Consider the following 16,459-nt stretch of genomic DNA (forward strand, 5'->3'; position numbering starts at 1 on the left):
AGGCAGCAGTGTAACCAGACTCTGATGTTTTTTAGCTGTTAACCTTGCAAGGTGTGGTTTAACCTCAATACGTTAAAAGAATGAGGGTTTCATTTTACGTCGCTTTGCAGAGCGAAGATGCGTATGTTGAAACTGCTTACACTGATTGTTGGTGCGCCTGGAACTGTATTTTTTAGTACATTATTCAAAAAGGCATCTACACAGCAGAATTACTTCACAGTGCTCATTGATTTGTGTTGCCTACATAGGAAATTTGGGTGTTGTTTCACATTTTGTTACATCTCTGGAGCATATTTTTCAGTCTCACATTGTAAATAAAAGCAGCAGTTTGGCAGTGTATGTGCAGATTGCACTGCAGGAAATGCAGAGGTTGTGTTTCTGATTAAGCATTAATGTTTCCGTCAGCGGTAGCAAATGTTTTTTTCTTGCTCAACATGAAGAGAATGTTAATATCAGTGGCATTCAAATGATCATTAAATAATCGCCCAACAGTTTAGAAATTCGGTCCAGCACTCGTGAGGATCCGGTTTCTTTCTACAGCTTTCGCTTCCTCCTTCTGTCATGTGTTTGTGTGGTCAGGGGAGGAGATACCGGTTTGTTTACACAAATTAAGACTTTAATTGCAATCTGCGTTTCCACTGAGTTGCCTGGTTATCCTAGTTTCTGGGTAAGCCTGAAGGTGGGGTGACAGCTTGTGTATCATACAGGGAGTGGGAGATTATAGAGGCCACGGAGCTCCACCTTCGTGTTGATCTCACAAGTTTGGGTTGATCTGCCAACAAAAAAATATAGAGCCAGCTTGTTAAAATGTTTAAACTCCCCCCCTCCACCCCTCCACCAACATGTTGGGCAATTAAATGAGAAATTCCAGACTTGAAGCAGGAGATGGAATGTAAAACTGGGCCCAATGTGTTTAAGTTAAACACAAAATATAACTCAACTCGGAACTGTGAGTCACAACTGAGCAAACAGCAAATTAGCTGTATGTGAGTATATTTCACTGAATACACGGCGGAGCAGAGTGTCTTCTCTCAGTGGTTAATGTCTTTGGTAAAAATCAACACCTGCTGCTTCACAGTAAAAGCCTTTTGGTGCTTTGTGCCTTTGATTTGATTTTTTTCTTACCTTATTAGCTGTCTCTGACCCATTTGATGCTCTTAGTAGTACATATATAGACGGTGACAGATTAAAGAATAAAACAACATAAAGTGGCTTAATAAGGTGTTGGGTCAGCATGTGCTGCCAGAACAGCTTCGATGAAACCTTGGCATTGATTCTCTGAACTCTACTGGAGGGATGAACGGCATTTTTCCAAAACAAATTCCCGCATTTGGTGTTTTGATGATGGTGGTGAAGAGTGCTGACTTAATGCGTCAGACCCAAGTCTCCCACAGGTGTCCTGATGGGCTGAGATCTGATGACTGTGAAGATCAAATCATGCGATTTACATCATATGTGTGTCATTGTCGTCCTTAAGACGCCACTCCCATCAGGATAAAAAAGTTTCATCATGGGATAAAGGTGATCTCGCAGAACAGCTTTGTATTGCGTTGCAGTAACTCTTCCCTCTAAAGGGACCAGTGGACCAACGGCAACAAAATGCCCCCACAAAATAACAGAACCACCTGATCCGCTCTCACTGTAGGGGTCAATGGTTCAGGTTTTTCCTTTAATTAGTCACCTGTCTGTATATCCTTGAAGCACATAAAAAATTAATTACAGCTAAATGTTTGAATTTGAATGAGATTCAGGGCTGTTTTGGGCTGGAAGCTGCTGCTGCTGCTGCTGCTGCTGCATGAATAGAAAGAATGGGAACATATGAGCATAACAAAACAGGACTCAAGGCCTGATTTTAAAGCAGCAAGTAGCATTTAGATTTTTACCTGAATTAGCCTGAGATGAGAGCAGTAGTGGAATGCTTTTATCTTAGCAGCGGTCCCTGCTGGCAGATGTAATTTGCAAGAGGCGTTCTTAAAATGCAGTATTTATTATTTGGATACAATACAATAATACAGATTTTCAGTCACATTATATTATCTCATAAGAGCGAGTGAATTTCACTGATGATGCGAATGTTAACTGAGACTGATGTGTGATTTTCGGAGCCGATGCTGGTACAGAATTCAATCAATTAATCAACCGATAGATATACTTAAATCTCAGCACATACTCAGAGAGTGTGTTAAAGTCATATTGATTACACAATTTCCCTGAGGTACCCTTTCAAAGGGATCAATAAAGTTTTATCTTACTCTTATCTTACTCTTATGATGTGATTATTTATTAACTTTCTAGCAATGTCTTTCATAAACTAATTGGCAGTTTCTAGTAAAGACACCGTTTGACTCGGCGCCACCGTCGGCTCAGCTGTGACATGTGCTCTGCTACATGTGCTGCAGACACCATTGTAAACAGTGAAGTTTACGCAGCTATTACACCATTTTTCTAATTTACCCCAGCACTATGGACTGCAAAAGAATAGTTTTCATATGACAGCATATATCTGGGTCAGGCTCACCAGAACATCAGTTGGCCAGACGCTTAGAGAATCCTGCGCCCCACGGTGCTGATGGAAGTAAACTGACCAAAGAGTTTCTAAAATCAGCTGGCTTGTTTCTTCCTCTTTTCATATACTGCACCGCTAAGAAAAATGCATATAATTACATTTTTATAGCTCACATAGTGTTGGAGCCCAAGTGGTCTGTGGGTCAAGTAATTTTAGCTAAAGTTGCGCTTTAAGCAACATACAGCTTTATGTTTGTATGTAGTGGGAGCAGAGAAAGAATCCATAAAGCAAAGACCAAAAAAAATGATTTCTATAATGAAATACCTTTGATTCATTATTACAATTTATGGCTTTCCTATTAGAATCAGGGCATAAGACTTTATCAGGAAGCAGACTTTTTTTGAGGGGGTTAGTCAGGGACTTCTAATCTTTTGAGCAGTTAATTACATCACATCACTCATGTATTTCCATTAAAGCGTTCCTCCTCTGACCATGGCCCTTGTTTAGTTTAAAAATGATGGAAGAAGCAATAACTGGTATTTTCGCCCGAGGCTTCTCTCAGTACATGTGGAATAAGACAAACACTGTCGGCTGCCTGAATTAAGATGACCCACTAACTATAATTATAACTTGAATATAATTGATACATAATGTAATTTATTTCCAGACCACAAAACCATGGACTACTTTAATCAAGGTTAAAAGGAAGCATATGTTGTTTTCCTACTGGAAAATGATGGTGACTCGGAATAAAATAATTGCTCTTTGTTATTGTTAGTATTTCAGACAGCTGAAATTGGCTGACTAAGATGATACACAGTGTGTTCTGGTGACCACATAAAGGAAAAAACATGTTTTGAAGTGTAGAATGTCTGCAGACATGTTATTAATATCTGTAATTGAATACATACAACGTTGCGTTGCTAATTGCAGCTGGCCAAGGCTCCACTCGGGGAGTTCTGAGTTGGGTTTATGAAAGAGGTGTCTGCTGCATGTTGTTTAAGCTCGCCGTGTACAAAGGATGTGAAGAAGGTGGCTGTTCTGCACTCAGTTTTTCACGCTGGGTTATCAAAAGAGGTGTCTGCTTTAGACATTTTTCTAGGTCAGGGAAGCTCCTCCCGTGCAAAAACACTTCTTTAGTGATGAAGTGCCCAGGTGAAGGTGGCTCATTCACTTTACATTACATTATTAAAGCTTCGCTTGCAAAGCACATTAAGTCCTCAAAATAAAAAATGCAGATGCTTTTTTTTTTCTTCTTTAACACAAATCCCAAACAAAACAGCTGCTTCACACTAACACGAGTGGATGCAGTTTTAATCCTCAACAACATGCTCGCTTCTCGGGACCTTCTAATCAGGTTTGTCTGTCTCCACAGGATTTGGCGTTTCTTTGGTGGAATCGAGGAGGCGGTGGGCGACTGTTCCCTGGTAGGTCTTTCTAAAAGAGTGTTCAGACGAGGTCAGCGCGGATGGGACTTAAAAGACTTCAGGAAGGGCCTGGTTGGGAGAGGGAGTGACTATGGACAACCTTTCTGACTTCGGTGGCCCCTGTCCGTCCACCCGCAGGGACTGGGAGTGAGTATCAGATCAAGTGAACCTCTGTTTGTGGCCTTTATTTGAGTTATATGCTCCACACACAGTTCCTGACATGTGCATTCTATATATTCTGCAAATGTGTAAGATGTTGCATTCGCACACACATATAGTATAAATGAAAGGATGTGTTGTGTGTGCATGAAAGTGTTACGTCATATCTAGCACGAGTCCCAATAAGATATGATGTGGGTAGTTAAGTCATTTTATAAAAGCTTCATATGGACAATTTTATTTCGCTACATAAGGCATTATTTAAAATGAAACCAACATTTAAATCCATTGTACACATTTCTTTGCTCCTAAATTGAATCGGATGAGAGTCGCTGACTTCTTCTAGCTGCTGACGTAGAGGCTTTTTAAAAGCTTTTTGTGATTCACTCAAATTACCTCAGTGCTTCCTCTTCCTCCATCACTGTCAAATATTTCAATGGTTGCCGTTCTTTTGTTATTCATTGGTTGACCACAATCAGAACTGTAAAAAAATAAATAAATTGTTCACACATTTTATTGTGCTCGAAGCCTGCCAACAATGATTCAGTGTATTGCAGATATATTAATATTTCTGTGAAAATAAGAGGTGGTAAAAAAAAAAATGATTGAGCTGAGATGTTGGCTGGAACATCTGAAAAGATGTTTTTCAGTCAAACTATGGCAAAGGTAGTATTAAATAGATGTGCAGAAGAATGTGGATTGACTCTGGAATAAGGGATAACAGGAGAGGAGTGTATGGGTGGAAGTTAGAATTTGTTTCCGACTTTGAAAATTCAGCAAAGTTTGGCATAGTTGTTGATAGTATTTCACATATAAAGGCAGGCGATAAAATATTAAGTAAGAAATGTGTAAAACGCATTCTGAAAAGGCATTTAGAAGCTTTTTGATTTGAACGACTGTGGAAATCTGTCTGATGCATAGAACATAACACAGTGTGCACAGTATTGAGGCTATGTACTTACAACTCACAGTGCCATCTGCTTCACAAAGCAAAGAGCTTTTTAACACAGATGTGATCAAAGCACTTACATCCATCAAGGGTAATGAAGCATTTTAATGAATCGCTGTGTGGCTAAATTTAATTTGATCCAGTGAAAAGCTGCAGTCACACAGAAGAAAGTCTTAACTTCCCTCTTAAACTTCTCCAGAGGTTGTTTCTTTAATTGCCTGTAGTTTCTATAATGCACTGTATGAGCATCGCATTATCTGCTCTGTCATATGAGCACAGTAATTAACATGCTCAACTCCAGTCAATGCACCATGTAAAAGTGCTCTTATTGCCATCTGTAAATGAGAAATTTGCCGAGTTCTCAGTGGGGGAAGCTGAATTTCAGCGTTTTATTTTCTGCTTTATTGACATTACGCTCACAGGTGTGTGGCTACAGTCTCTATTTTTGCATGAATGCAGACTATTGGCACAGTCAGCCAGAGAGAGAAGCATTAAAATAAATTAGAAAGTGACTAAACCTGAGTCCAGCCCTGGCAGCTTGCTCCTGGTCACATTCGGGTTAAAGTCTTGGGCGAGGCTGTTTACATACACTGATTATCTCTGTTGCCATTGATGAGGCTGTTGTAGTATAAAAAACTCATACTGTTATGGACTCAGATTGTAAAACATGTACAAGCAGTAAAGTGAAAAAAAAAGAAAAGAAAAGATAACATCGACTTCCAGCTAAGCAACCCTTCTGCTCACTGACATAAAATGTGACTCTGCATGTTAAACCTGCTGCTGTTAACTATCAAACCATGCAATAAACCGAAACTGGGAATATGGAGTAGGCCGTTTACATGTCACAGTGACCTGTTATTCACGGGAGACAACCAGGAGCTTCATCTGGGTTACCAGGTTACAGAATCATGGCATTAATAGTGGGAAGTGCAGTTTGTCTGTGATAATCTGTCGAGTTTATCTGACTGATGACAACCACCGATTGAGCCTTTTTCTCCACGGATCCTAAAACCCAGGATGCCGTTTAACGCAGGACATATTTGGACACGTCACAGTAGGAAAAGCACAGAGATAAGTGATAAAATATATGATGGCGAATCCATTACATTTATCTGCTTCAGCTTCAGGGTCCAGCTGATGATTCACTGTCACACTGTCGTGACTTACTGGGACACTGGAACAGAGCAGAGCCAATGTTCATGTTCATACTAAGGCCTGTGCTTCTCTGCTTTGACTTTTCTGCTGCCTGACGTAAAGACAGTGCACTATGAATCGAAACATGTCGTTCTACAGTCTTAATGTCTATGTCAGCCGTGTTTGACGACAGAAGGAAAGTACATTTTAACTTGTGTCCGTCTGTTTCCAGCACCAACAGCTGCGTGGAGGATGAAGATGAGAAGGACAGGGCAAAAAGGTACGCAACGCTGTCTTTATGTTTCTATGTCTTTGGATTGTATTAACGGTGTACATTTATTTACCTAAGTTAATTTATTGTAATGGGAAGGAAAATATTCATCTTCTGTTGTAGATTATCTTTTTAAAAGACACTCCAGCGTTACGTCAGTCTCAGGATAACTTTATACTTAAAAACTGGATATCATCCACCACCAATATTCTAATTGATCCTTTCTTTAGTTATATCTTTGTTAATGTCTACACTGTAACTGGCATAGCTCTGTATTTTTCTGTTACTGCAATCTGATTTCTAAACGTATCTGGATGTACTGTATGTACCTTGGTAACATTAAAAATGAGGCTTCTACCTCAGAGTTTTACAGGACTTTACCCCTCTGAATCCCAAAAACCCACCAGTGGGTGAAAAAGGCACGTTACCTTTAAAAGAAAATCTGCAAATTACATCATTTATCGAAACAAGAAACTGTGAAAACCAAAGGAATTCAGGCAGATGTTCAACACTCCGATTGTCCTTTAACTAACCACGTGTGACTCCCAGTTCCATCAGAAAACTTCACGAAATCTAATCTAAATTGTGACATTTCATCAAAATTACTTTATCGTACATTTGTCTCATTTAAAAGTTTGCCAAACTTACAATGTTTGCTCTGACTAGATTCCGCAAAAAACTAAAAATTCTGCATCCTCGGTGCTACTGGTACATCATTAGTGACTTAGCTACAACCAACAGCCCCGTGATAAAAAATCTGGGAATTCTTGTCTGAACTGGGCTGAACTGCAGGCCCTGATTACACGGAGGCAAACTGTATTTTTCAGCACAAAAGACATTTTTCAGTTCTGTCTGCTTCTAGCCGTGGTTGTGCTGTTTCCATAGAGGTGCAGGACTTTAAATGGCAGTGAAAAATGAGTCAGAAGCAAAAACAAATAGGCCCCTAAAAATTTGCTTGGGATTCAGAAGGTTTAAAAAAAAATACAGTAAATTAATAATAAAAAACGGGATTCACAAGTGAAGATTACTTTTTTGCCACCTGTTACTTCAGCTTTTCTTTGGCTCTGTAGTATAATTTAATATTGCACACATACACATATTAAGAGTTCATTTGTGTGGAAAAAAACTGTTGACAGTAAAAGAAGAAACAACATTAGGATGAAAAGTAAAAAATAAAATAAAATATACAACTGTAGATGAACCTGCTGTTAAAACAACTAATCATATGTGCTGTTTTCTGTGTTTAATCACCTTATTTATTTGTTAGACATCAGCCCCTGTTTTTTACATTTTTTTTTTTTTTTTTTGCAGAGGCTCAATCTGTTAATCTGCATTTAGGGTCAAATCACATTTGGCTCTTTGATTATAAAACATTTCCTCACACATTAGAACAAACTCAAACTATTTATCACTCTGCTCTGTTTCTTTGAATTCTTTTGAAATCCTGAACTGTTTCTATTCATCCGTCTGCAGCGTGAACAGGAAAAAAATGAAAAGTTAAACTGAAGTTACTGTTGCATTCCCACTGACTTGTGATTCCTGTCATCCTTTGCCTGCTTTAGGGCATCCCGCAACAAATCGGAAAAGAAAAGAAGAGACCAATTCAATGTGCTCATCAAGGAGCTGTGCACCATGCTGCAGGGTCAAGGCCATCCACGCAAGATGGATAAGTCCACCATACTGCAGAGGACTATCGACTTCTTGCAGAAACAGAAAGGTGCGTTTATGTCAGTCTGCGCGCAGCACACGTTCTTATTTAAACGTTTGTATTTGGTCGACTTAATGCCGGTGTTTTAATAAACCTTTCATCTTTCTCAGACATCACTGCGCAGAATGAAACTTGTGATGTGAGGCAGGACTGGAAGCCTTCGTTCCTCAGTAATGAGGAGTTCACTCAGCTGATGCTGGAGGTAAAACTCAGGAGGTTGGGTTTTGCAGAGCGGGCGATTCCGCTCTGACATTGACTAACACTGATGATTAAACACAAAGAGACAAAAGAGGAATTTTATTTTGATCAGGCTCGCATGTTTTCTTAATAAAATCATTGCTGGAGAAGTGAGAAGTTGTTTGAGGCAGATAAGGTGAAGAAATAGAATAAGTGACAGCAGTGAAGTTTTCTGATGCCGTGACGATGTAACACACTGTAACACTTTAAAACCTCACTGTACCAACGTTGTCCCTCTTCGTACAGGCCCTGGATGGTTTCCTGGTTGCATTAACTACAGATGGCAACATCATATACGTATCTGACAGTGTGTCTTCACTTATTGGCCATTTACCGGTAAGTGAGCTTCAGTGAACCATCCAAACACATTCGTTGGTCTACATCACATCACCACTCAAATATAAACAGCTCTTGATGGGAAACAGACGTGTTGCAGGTTTCCCAATAAATGTGGGCCAATATTTGACTTGTTCATTGATAAGGCTCTTCGTTTCATACGACATTGCATTGACAAAGCTCTTTGTTTCCCAGTGATAATGAATTAAATTAAATAACTTTCATTTCTGTATGTGTTGGTTTAAAACTGCAACAGACTGTTAGCGTCTTTACTGTGATGCTCTGTGGTCTTCATTTGGAAGCAACTGGAAAAGCGCTAACTTTATTCTCATTAGTCCTCTGAACTCCAGTTTGTGGCCTTTTTTTGTGCTTCTGTCACATTTCTACTCACTGTGGGCTCATTTTTCACAGCAATATAAAGTCTCTCATCTCTATGGAAACAGCACAATCATAGCTAGAACTACAGAGAACTCAAAAATGTCCAACATATACCGTAGTTATAATGGCATACATCATAAAAATAAAAATAAAAAAATAAACACTGAAGTTGAATATCTTTTATTGTTTGTTTTACAAAAATTGAAAAAACTCGCAGTCAACATGTACAACATTTTTCTAAGTGTGTACAAGTTAAACCTGATTCACGACTATTCTACTACTTACATTTTTCATTCTTCGTTTTGATATCTGTCTCCTCTCTGCTCTGTGTAAACACAACCTGCAGTTCAGTCGAGAAGTCAAAGAATTTTTGTCACGTGTCGGTTGGTCACAGCCTGATCTCTATTGGCTCATCAGTTGTGCTGTGGAGAAGCAAATGTTTTGTCTTTAACAGAATCTAGTTTGAGCAAACAGTTTATTTAAAATGAGACATGTGGAATAAAGTAATTTGGAAGCAATAGCCCCATCTTAAGACCAGATTTTGTTACATTTTCCAGTGGCTGGTGCGTAACACATAATTAGTTCTGACGGAAAGCTGAATATCCAATGATTCTTTCTCCTTTTGTGGCTTCTGGCTCTGATAAATGATGTAGTTTTGATGATTTCTTTTTAAAGACAACATTGCTTTCGAACCTACTGTGAGTTTTGGGGTTCAGAGGATTAATGTCATAGAGAGCTACATTAAAAACTGTTCAGCATTACATTATTTTCTCTTATTTTGACAACAATCTGTTGCTTGCAAATAAGAGGCGTCATTAAACCGAAAACATTACACACTTTAGAATCACACGTTGCGTTTGACACACTTCCCCCAAAGCCTGACTCTCATTTTTGTATGTTTTTTTTTTTGCACCAGTCAGATATGGTGGACCAAAATATCTTGAATTTCCTCCCGGAGCGGGAACACGGGGAGGTGTATAAGCTGCTATCATCCCACATGCTGATGACTGACCCCATTGCTGCTGACTTCCTTGACAGTGAGTATCCTGCTGAGCGAGCTCTCTGCACACACACCGTGTCTGGGTCATCACACTGAAGCACAGCACAAGAGGTTAAAGCCTGTAGATTGTCTCCTATTACAGGAGATCAGAAGTTCAGTTTGTGGGAGAAACGCTGGGCTCAGAACAATCAGGATTCTCATTTTCTTTCACTCGGAGCTCAACATTCTGGTTTTTTCCCCTTCTTTTTTTAATGTGTTTAAGGTCTGTGTCTGAAAGGCAACAAGACTTGACTCTGGATAACGTTTTCACACGTCGTTTCACAACATCTCCTCCAGACTGAACTCTCTGTATATAGAGCAGGCTGCTGCTTTGGGGTCTGTAGTTTATTGGATTGCTGATTAGTGTGTAACTATGATTAGACTTTTGGCTAATAATAGGAACTAGCTTAGTATCATAGTTAAGACTTTAAATCACTGTTATGTTAGCACTGTAATCCAAAGCAATGTAGTATGAGGAGGTTTAAGACACTGACCTTAATCCTGTGTTACTATTTGGCTTTTCTGGGGAACAGAGAGGGTGTGTGGAGACTGTTCTGGTCTGTTCTTAGTAGCCTAAATAGCAAACTGTCACAAAGTCGCGTCTGGAGCGATCGACACCTCTTGTGCAAATGGCTTTTTAACTGCACCACTGCCTTTGCTGTGCTAAATTATACTGAATCTGGTTACATAAGATGTGATTTTCTAATTCATTCTTCTTTTTATTCTTCTCCATCGACTACCTTGGCCTGTCTACATAAAACTTTTAGATTTTCGAGCTTTTCGGTGAATAATAAATAATCACCTGCCTCCAACTGTTGGCAAAACAGTAGATTTCAAGTCTCGTCGAGGTCAGAGAGCTGCATTAGTAAAAGTTTCTCTTTCACAGAGTTCAGTTTGGAAAGCCTCTTCAGTTTGAAAGTGCACTCGATACGCTGTCAAACCGTAAATCAGCTCCTCTGACTCTCCCAGTGGATGTAAGAAATGTATTTATGAGTGTAATAAAATATTGCATAAACATTATTCCAGACCCCTTTGTTGACGGGAACCTTTTCCTCCTTCTCAGACTATTCTAATAACATTATCTACACCAGCAGCTGTTGAAGTCTGATAAAAACACGGCTGCGTATGACTTGTTTTTTCTTTGTGTCACATAAAAGCTGTACTTTAGATCTTTCTGCATCTGCAACTCCCGTCTTATTAGCGTCAAAAAATATCATCAAGAAGCACTTCATAAACGAGTGGTATAAAGATGCACGTGTGCCGTGTTACGTGTTGAGCATTAACCGTCAAAATCTGTTTTTAGGTGAGGCACATATTGAATTTTGCTGTCATCTAGCCAGAGGTAACATCGACCCAAAGGAGCCACCTGTGTATGAGTATGTCAAGTTTGTTGGAGATTTCAAGTTTCATAACAATGGTAAGACTTCATGTTTTTTGTGCATTTTGTAAACTGTAATGATATAAAGCATATACAGTCGTCCTCAAATGTATTCATACCCTTCGATTAAAGAAAAGGCAAAATTCACAATAGTCACTCAAATAACTATCCATCCATCCATCCATCCATTATCTATACACCGCTTAATCCTCACGAGGGTCACGGGGGGCTGGAGTCTATCCCAGTTGACTCAGGGTGAAGGCAGGGACACCCTGGACAGGTCACCAGTCTATCACAGGGCCACACTTAGAGACAGACAACCAAGCACACTCACATTCACCCCTACGGACAATTTAGAATCACCAATTAACCTCAACATGTTTTTGGACCGTGTGGGAGGAAGCCGGAGAACCCGGAGAGAACCCATGCTGCACAGGGAGAACATGCAAACTCCACACAGACTCAAATAACTAGAAACTGACAAAAGTAATGATAAATAAAAGTTTACTGAATTATAATTTAGTGAAAAAAGACGTTGCTTTTGAATTGTGGTTGAAAAGAATAATTAAAAAAACAATTAAAAAAAATAAAAAAAAACTGTCCCTGACAAATTAGAGCACTTTGCTGATGAGCAGTGGACCAAAATCCAAACACCTGTCAACAGGTGCAGAAGTCTGATTGAGAGTTACAGAAAACTCTTGATTGCAGTGATTGGCTCAAAGGGTTGTTCAACTAAATACATGAATGAATGAATACATTTGAGGACGACTGTTTATTATACGTCATAGTTTTAGCATTAAAGGTCCCATATGGTGAAAGTCCCTTTTGTTGTGTTTTGTGGTTGTTATAAAATTTGGGATGTAAAATACAAGCTGTTAAAGTTTTGATGGTGTTGCTAAAGGGGGCCGGAACAGAAGCAGCTCATTGGCTTCAAAGCAAAACCCGATCAGACAGTCATGTTGAGATGAATCTATGCAATGTTTTGTGCTGAAAGACACACTGTGGTGTCATGTGAGACTGAACAAGGACACAATATGGGACCTTTCAATTTGTCAAAATGCACAAGAAAAAAAAAAGTATAAATCTTGCTCCTTGTCGCGCAGTGCCTACGTCTTCTTGTAACGGGCTTGAATTGACGTTACCGAGAAGTCTGCAGTCATCGCTGGAGGAGCAGGTCTGCCTCATTGCTACTGTACGATTAGTCACTCCGCAGTTTCTAAAGGTAAGATCAGCTCGGATCTTTAAACTAATGCCTTTGTTTTGCATATGTCTGCCGCCATTCCTCCCAAAGAAAAGCAGTCTGCAGGGCAACAGCAAGCCGAGCACAAGAGGGAGGACACTATGCAGTCCATACCGACTCCATCTTGTTACGCAGTCACTGAAAATGTCTTGTGGCACACGGGTCCAGTGTGGCACATTTCGTACCTTTCCACCGATTACATCATTCCCATCTGAACCCAAAGGCGCTCCATGAGTTGAAGCCTGGACATTTGTCAAGTTGCAGAAGTACATTAAAGTCACAGTCATACTCCTGTAACCTTTCTGAGATCAACTCAGATCACAATAACAATTTAATACTTACCTCTGCCCTTCCCAAACATTAAAGGATGGTTATAAAAGGGCTCACATTAAGTAATGGCCCCGGCCGGATTAACTCCCCTTTGCATGAGAGTGCAAATAATGTTATGTATAGCGTGGACCAGAGCCATCGAAATCCTGTTCGTTCAGAAGAACCAGATGTATTGGACGGGCTTCAACTCTCCCTCACTGCTTACTCCAGAATGTAAAAGACACTGATTACGCTGATTTGCCAGATGGAATGACTGTAACAATAACTTCTGAACCAAATGACATGCAGCCGTTTTTTTTCCCGTCAGATTCTCAGACTCAAGGAGAATCCTTTTCAAATACTTTGCTTTTATCCGTTTCTCTTGAACTCTACTCAAAGCGTAATTTTCACAGTTCCTCCCACAGACTAATTTTCAGTTGACACATGCTTTTGTTCACAACAAACTTCCAGTGTTCAAGGTTCAGCTTGCAGGAAATATTCACAACATGCAAATACAAATATGATTTGTGGGAACAATATTGTCAGGCACAATTTTCAAATGTTTTTTTCTTTTTTTCAAGACCAGGCGTGTCAGCCACTGGATCCCTACATTAACAATGCCGGAGACTTGCAGTGGTTGAAACATTCAAATGTTAGCATGTAGACACACTGATAGGCCTGTCCAAACACAGACATGAGGACAGCACAAAAGAACACGACAGCAAAGCAGCCATAATATTACTTTGTAGTCATTTAATATTGTCTCGTAGCAGAATACAGCTGTTTAAACTGTGGGACTGAGTAAACACACAGTATGTAGGTGATGTTGGTGTGTGTTTAACAAACAGCGTTTAACCCTCTGAACCCAAAAACCTGCCCCTGGGATTGAAAGGCATGTTTTCTGTAAAAATAAATCACAGTAATTAGACTTTATGTCAAAGGCAGAAACTGTGAAAACAAAATTAATAGTCAGATTTTGAACAGTCCTTGAACTACTCACCTGTTATGTGCAGCTCAGTTGGGAAACTTAACCACATCTAAGCTTCTCATCAAAATCTCTACATTTTACATACCTCATTTTAAAAAATTGTCAAAAAGAGTCTCTTTTCCCGACTATATTCTATGAAAAATAACTATTTCTGTACTTCTTGATGGAGTGAAGAAGCCATGAGTTACTCAGCTGCGACGAACAATCACATCAAAAACATTCAAGGACTTTTCGGCTGAACTGTAGGCTGACGAGTACAGAGACAAAAGCCTGTGTAGTAAAATATCTATAGAACGTGTAGAGATTTTCTTCCTCTCAGTACTAGTAACACCTGTGGACACTTAGAAAAAAGTTGTACATGTTGAGTATAGGTTTTTTTTTTTTTTTAACTCAGAAATTCAACTCTTGATTTTTATTTTTTCTGACATATGGGATTATAAATTAGTTATTCTGCCCCAAAGACTTCTTTTTTTTTTTAGTTCCCTGTACTCCCAGCCACAGTTATGTGGTTTTCTCAGAGGAGCAGGACTTTATGTTGCAGCGAATGAACCGGTGACAGGAGCAAAACAAACAAACTGGAGGTTCAGAGGTTCACACACATTCTTCATAAAATACAGTTTTTCTAATCATTTTTCAATTTGATTTGATTTCTGGAATTCATCCAACAACCTTCACCTCGGAGTCTCGCGGCCGTCCGTGGTGTCCCGACCCTCACTTTGAGAACCACTGTGCAAGAACAGTGTACTGAACATTTTGTGATCTGTTTCACAGTGGGAGCATTATAACGACTCTGCAGTAAGATCTGCTGTTACTGTATATGTGAGACAGTTTGTCTGTGTACCAAGTTAATGATTTGAAAACAAGTAACTGAGGAATAATGTGTCCCTAAAGTTCAACTGTTCAGCTTGTATTTTGCCTTTAAAATCTTAACGCAGACTTTCTGTGTCTTTGCTTCTGTTCAGGATTTGTGTAACGTGGACGATCCTTGTGATGAATTCACTTCCAGACACAGCCTTGAGTGGAAGTTCCTGTTTTTAGATCACAGGTAAAGTACCTTCGCCCTCATCATCAGAGCAGATCTTGAGCAAGAAAACAAAGTATCTCTTACATGTTTGTCTTCTGTGTTTCAGGGCTTCACCCATCATTGGCTATTTACCCTTTGAGGTTCTTGGAACTTCTGGCTATGATTACTATCATGTGGATGACTTGGAGCTCATCGCCCAGTGTCACAAGCAATGTAAGTCACTCGTCTGTTACTGCCTTTCTTACCAGATCCAGGAATCTATCTCAGATAAACGGGAAAACTGCACAGAAATACGTCAACGCTGATATGTGGTTTCTTTTTTCCCCTCCTCCACAGTAATGCAGTTTGGAAAGGGTAAATCCTGCTATTATCGCTTCCTGACCAAAGGCCAGCAGTGGATTTGGTTGCAGACTCACTACTACATTACTTACCACCAGTGGAACTCCAAACCTGAGTTCATCGTCTGTACACACACTGTCGTCAGGTGAGCGCACACCCTCACCGTCCTGGATTAATGATGTGCATGTGGTTGTCTTGGCTTAAAAAGAGGCGCTGTTTTTGGATTAACATGACTCTCTGTTGTCGTTCAGTTATGCCGAGGTGCGAGCCGAAAGGAGGAGAGCGTTAGGTCTCGAAGAGCTTTCTCCGCCTGAGATAGCTCCGTCCTCTGTGAAGGTAAGAGCCCCACGACCTACAGCGAGCAACGAGGTCGGTACTGCAGGTCATCTTCAAATCTGACCCTCTGTGCTGAACGTGGCTCTGTGTTCCAGGCTCAGGAGCTGTACTTGGACATCTGCTCCACACTGGACGCTCCGCGGGACAGAAACAGCGGTGCACGTTCGGTGTCCTCCCACAGCTCCCGGAAGTCCTCCCACACAGCGCTGTCAGACTCTGCATGTGAGTCATCCTCTGCTCCCAAAAGTGCTAGCTCACTCGACAGCAGGTCATTATGGACAGAAATCCGAGCTCCTGTTACGGGTGGAGGTTCGGTTATTTAACTTATTGCTCTGTTGCTAGGGTGAACTCACAAATTTAATGGAAATCTTAGGTCATCCTTTTTTTTTTTTTTCCTTTTTAAATTTCTGAGAAAATCCCACAGTTGATCCTTTGTTATGTAATCTGAGAAGAATTTCACTGGTGAAAACTGCTGCAAATGAGCAGACCAGACGTCATCACAGCGCCTACTTTAATATATGTGCTGATGACGCATCCGTGATGAAAGGTTTCCAAGGCTTACTTTAGCGTGCCCCCGTTCTCTCTGACTTCGCTGGTCTTCCACCCACCAACCAGTGTACTAAAACGGTTCACCTCCATCTGCATATTTATAAGGAATACAGCAGCAGTGGTAGATTCATTGCCGTTTATGAAAAGTAAAC

General features: G+C 40.1%; 1 protein-coding gene across 2 annotated transcripts in view; it reads left to right on the plus strand.

The window, feature by feature from the left end:
- npas2 (neuronal PAS domain protein 2) overlaps positions 1-16,459 on the plus strand; it is a 53,973-nt gene that overhangs the window by 25,847 nt on the left and 11,667 nt on the right. For both annotated transcript variants that reach the window (XM_008293993.1, XM_008293994.1), the window contains exons 2-14: positions 3,882-4,080; positions 6,408-6,455; positions 8,009-8,163; positions 8,265-8,356; positions 8,638-8,727; positions 10,022-10,142; positions 11,448-11,561; positions 12,626-12,744; positions 15,022-15,104; positions 15,190-15,296; positions 15,420-15,567; positions 15,674-15,758; positions 15,854-15,980. In XM_008293993.1, the coding sequence (XP_008292215.1) occupies positions 4,025-4,080; positions 6,408-6,455; positions 8,009-8,163; positions 8,265-8,356; positions 8,638-8,727; positions 10,022-10,142; positions 11,448-11,561; positions 12,626-12,744; positions 15,022-15,104; positions 15,190-15,296; positions 15,420-15,567; positions 15,674-15,758; positions 15,854-15,980 (1,345 nt within the window). In that variant the 5' untranslated portion in view covers positions 3,882-4,024. The remainder of the gene's footprint in view (positions 1-3,881; positions 4,081-6,407; positions 6,456-8,008; positions 8,164-8,264; positions 8,357-8,637; positions 8,728-10,021; positions 10,143-11,447; positions 11,562-12,625; positions 12,745-15,021; positions 15,105-15,189; positions 15,297-15,419; positions 15,568-15,673; positions 15,759-15,853; positions 15,981-16,459) is intronic.

This window comes from Stegastes partitus, unplaced genomic scaffold, assembly GCF_000690725.1.
Source record: "Stegastes partitus isolate 25-593 unplaced genomic scaffold, Stegastes_partitus-1.0.2 Scaffold928, whole genome shotgun sequence".
NCBI classification, from domain to species: domain Eukaryota; kingdom Metazoa; phylum Chordata; class Actinopteri; family Pomacentridae; genus Stegastes; species Stegastes partitus.